The following is a 4,415-nucleotide window of genomic DNA, read 5'->3' on the forward strand; positions in this document are numbered from 1 at the left end:
TAGTCTTTGGAATGCAATGTTTTATCACGTTGACATATAAACATATAAACAGGTAATTATAACATTTTTCTTGCTAAGTCTTTGAAATAAAATGCTATCATTTTAACACGTAAGGATATAAAGAATTTAATTTACATTCTTTTACCTTTACTGTCTTTGATATGCAGTATGTTATCATTTCAACATGTAAACAATACATGTAAATTAGCAATTAGTTATTCTACATCCTTAGTTTCTTGCTAATCTTGGATACACAGTGTGCATTCAACACCTAGGGTACATCACATTTGAGAGTAGCCAAATTTCTAGAGTTCAAAAGCCACATACGGTTAGTGTGCACCATACTCAGCAGTGCAACTCTAGTGGAAGAGCAGAGGGAGCAAATACATATGCAACCATGTGTACCATGAAGGAAATAGACATGGGACCTTAAGAAAAAGCAGCAAAAGAATAAGTCTACTTAAATGGGGAAGTAAGAGAAAACCTATCTGAGGAGGTAACATTTAAGCCATGACCTGAGGCCTGAGAAGCTATCCAAAAGGATAAATAGGCCAATATCATTTGAGCAGACTATGTAAGGGTAAAAAGTGAAAAAAATACTGTGTTATGAGGGAATAAATAATTTCCCCAGTCCTCTAAGAAAGACTAGAGAAACTGATAAATCGTAGGAATGTCTACACTCTGAGTGAGATCAGGGACTTTATCTTTCTTAGCACCTGGAAAAGTACCTAAATCATAACAAATGCTTGGTGAATGTGTGTGGAATAAGGAATAACTGAGCCAGGGGTCTGAGACCTGGGAAATCAGGCAGCAATATGCTGATGAGGATACCAGTAGGTAGTGTGCATAGTTTGTTTGTTTCCTTTTAGTTGCATATGGTTTCTCGTAAGACACCTGAGGTAATCAGAAACACAAGAAGTTTGCAGGTGCCTAGATGGTAAAATTATTCAACAACTATCACCTCTAGGAAGAGTTTCAATTGATCTGACTTGTGTCAAGTGCCCATAAATGGATAAGTGAACCAATCAGTGTGGATAAGGAAATGATGTACCATGACTGGGTCAGCTTATGTCACATACCCAACACTGTGGTTAGTAACCAGAAGATGTAGAGGGCAGTCAAGAGACCCAGCGGACCTTTCAAATTCCTCTATTTCCTTTTTAAAGTTCCTCTTTTATAGAGATCAGTTTACCTATCCAGTGTTCCGAACCCCAGTTTTGTAGAATAGTAGAACTTTACACGTGTCTCTACAAACTTGGGTTTCAGGCAGAAAAAAAAAAAAAAGTGAACGCTTTCATGGCCACACATCAGTGTTGAATCTCCTCCTTGTACTGTGGAAATCACAAGTGACCCATTTCATGTCGTCCCGCTGTGCCCCGTGCAGCATCGCCTCCAACTGAGCCTGAACTTCAGCAAGTTTCTGTCGGTCCAAACTGTCATGAAAATTCCCTTCCTCGTAGCAATGGAGAGGGACAGGATAAATCACATACTTCAGCTTCATCAAGGATGTCAAGTGCTGCAGAAGGCTCTTGAGCACAAGCATTGTAATGGGATTGAAGGCAAAGCTAAGGAAATTGAGGTGGGTACAGTGGCTCAGGGCTGGGAGGATGGCAGAGAGAGTAGAATCAGTTATCATACAATTGTCTATCTCCAGATGTTGCAAGGTGCTTGAGACCTTCTCCAGCAGAGTCTGCAGGGGCTCATAAACTTCGGAGAAGAAATGGTTGTTACTGAGACTCAATACCCTTAGGTGGGTGGCCTGAGAGCTCTCGGACAGGACAGTGACATCTCTGTCAGAAAGGCTACAGTAAGGTAGATACAGTGTATCCAACTGACGTGGCACAACTCTATAGAGAGAAAAACATAAGGTTATTTCAGAAGAATGAGGGCAATGAGCCCCAAATTATAGGTACCTAAGGCTCTAGAATAAAGTACTGTGTTCACGGTTTGCAACAGGTGGTTAACATTGTGGACTTTGGGATCAGACTTTATACATTTGTGACCCTGAGAAAGTTACTTTACAACTCTGAGGTACAGGGATTTAATCTTGAAAACGTGCACAGTAGTAATTATTATAAAGAACTGCGGGAAAGATTAAGTGAAGAAATTGCATGCACTTAGTATATACGACATAATCAGTGTTGCATCTGATTCACTTATTTGGCGAGGATGGGTCTGGGAAAGCAGCCAACTGAGGGTTTCCTTTGACTAGTTCCCAGATGACAAGCTCTCCATTCAGGGTCTAAGGCTTGGGGGAAATACAGGAGCAAAATTATCTGGCAGTGTTAACTATTGGGGCCCATCCATGGGCATGTGCATTAGTCCTATAGCTTAATGTTTCTCCATCTGAATGCCTCCTCTTCCGCTCTAGAGAGCTGTAAAGTCCAATCGGAGAAGGACTGAGTCTTTTTCACCAATATATTTACAGACTTCTTTTAGGGTCTGCCCATGGCCACTGAATGAATGAATGAATGAATGTATGAGCACAGCTTCCTTTTCTAACCTCATCTGCTGCTCACCGTAAGGTACCCCTCTCTCCCCCGGCTAGATTCAAAATCCCAGCAGTGCCTATGCTGAGGCAAAAAGAGAAATGGGTTACAAGGAGCTTAGGAAGATCCAAGCATGGTCTCTTCTGTCTTAACAATGAGGTGTTCGGGGAACCCAGGTTCCTACCCACCCCCTCACCTGAGCAGTCTGTACAGCTGATTTGTGAGGCAGAAGAAAGATAAGCTGAGCTCCTGGAGATTGTCCAGCCGCCCAAGGCAGAGGAGAAAAGATCTGAAGTTCCTTCTCTCAAAATATTTATAGGGCATGTTGTACAGAGTAAGGCTGTAAAGGTGGATCACCCGAGCCAAAAGGGTGACGACTTCACTCAGATTAGCCTGATCCATTTCCAGGTGATCAATGCAACCCAGATCCACAAACTGCAGGATACTTCTGTGGCCAGACATTCTATCGATTTGCAAATTTCTGCAGCAGACGTGCAAGGACCCAAAGTTCTGCTGAATTTTACTACAAAGGAAAGAGAGGAATTGCTCTGTTCTCAAGGTACTGTTGAGGGAAATATCCACTAGTAATTCCATGGGTTCCTGAGCTGACTGAGTCTCAGACCCGGAATTACCAATCCCGAGGCACATGACACTATGCTGAGCTTCTTCTATCTTAAGGATAGAGTGCTGAGAGTAAAGGCATGACTTAAAACAGAAAGGGAATGCGGTCCCAATCTCAGAGCATATTGTCTTACAGTCCGGGTCATGCCTTAAATCTAGGATCCTCAGTCTGGGCCCCCTGGAAGGAAAGGAAGAGACAGAACACATGAGAGATAGCTGATTTTAATATAACCCAGCAAGATCAATGATGAGAAGCAGGGACAGTGCACTTTAACCCTGGTTTTCACTTCATTGCCATTCACCAAGAAGTTCTTTCCACACAAATGCAGCGTCTTTCATCCTTTCCCCACCCCCTCCTTCACCTCCAGGCTTTCCCTGTCTCAATGCCCATATTCCACTTGTGTGTAATCACACTCAAATCCATTCATAGTATCCTCAAGCACCTCTATTCTATAATCAACACTATAAAGCAATAGAGTCCCGAAGGTGACCCCAAGTGCTGACCGACAGCTCTGCAAAGACTGCAGTATTCACCATTGTCTACTGTTGGGAGATGGTTAGGTATTCCCTTGCCCCAGGCTACAGCATACCCTCCTGCTGACTCCCTGTGTCTCTACTACTCATAGTCTTACCAAGAGGAAGAGTTCTTGGCAGGGAGCATCTGCAGACCATCAATCATGGCTTCCAAGATGTCATAGTGTGACTCCCGTGTGTTCAATGACCCAATATGGAGACAGCGAAAAGGCCAAACCCTCACCATTGCCTTTAGTATCGTCTTATGCCCACCCAAGAAGGCAGCGTTGAACAATGGAACAAAGAGGTCTCTTGGGATTTCGTCCAGGGCATGGATAGCTGCAGGCTCATTATTCAGCAGACTCTTTGCAGCAAGCTCAAGGAGGGTGACTGTGGTCTTTTGGTCCATCTTCAAAAACCTGCTTCAGAGTGGAGAATATTTAGAAATCCTGAGAAGATATCTATAGTCACTTGTTTGCTTCCAGGGTTAGCTATGGACAAAATACTTATTGAATAAGTATGTGGTGAATCATAGGGCCAATTCAAGTGACCTCTACTATAGGAATAGAATGAAAATGGACTTGTGTGTATATTTAATTATATATGTGTACAAACACGTACACATGCACGCACACACACACACACACACACACACACTTACATGAGATAAAAATGCCATTAGAAATCAGAGGTAAGTTAGCAGAAGACAATGCTGACCACCAAGCTGCCTTCCTGAAATTATTTCCTCCTGAGGAGCTTCAAGATGGCAGAAGGGTACGGCGTGGAGATCAC

At 42.9% G+C, this 4,415-nt stretch overlaps 1 protein-coding gene across 1 annotated transcript; it reads right to left on the reverse strand.

Annotated features, from left to right (window-relative positions):
* Positions 1-1,294: 1,294 nt before the first annotated feature.
* LOC132481578 (melanoma antigen preferentially expressed in tumors-like) lies at positions 1,295-4,032 on the reverse strand. The gene is made up of 4 exons (XM_060086441.1): positions 3,743-4,032; positions 2,686-3,012; positions 2,520-2,573; positions 1,295-1,847 (listed from the first exon to the last, which is right to left on the reverse strand). Exons 1-4 carry the CDS (start codon positions 4,030-4,032, stop codon positions 1,295-1,297), a joined length of 1,224 nt encoding a protein of 407 aa, XP_059942424.1.
* Positions 4,033-4,415: the final 383 nt, after the last annotated feature.

This window comes from Mesoplodon densirostris, chromosome X (assembly GCF_025265405.1).
Source record: "Mesoplodon densirostris isolate mMesDen1 chromosome X, mMesDen1 primary haplotype, whole genome shotgun sequence".
NCBI classification, from domain to species: domain Eukaryota; kingdom Metazoa; phylum Chordata; class Mammalia; order Artiodactyla; family Ziphiidae; genus Mesoplodon; species Mesoplodon densirostris.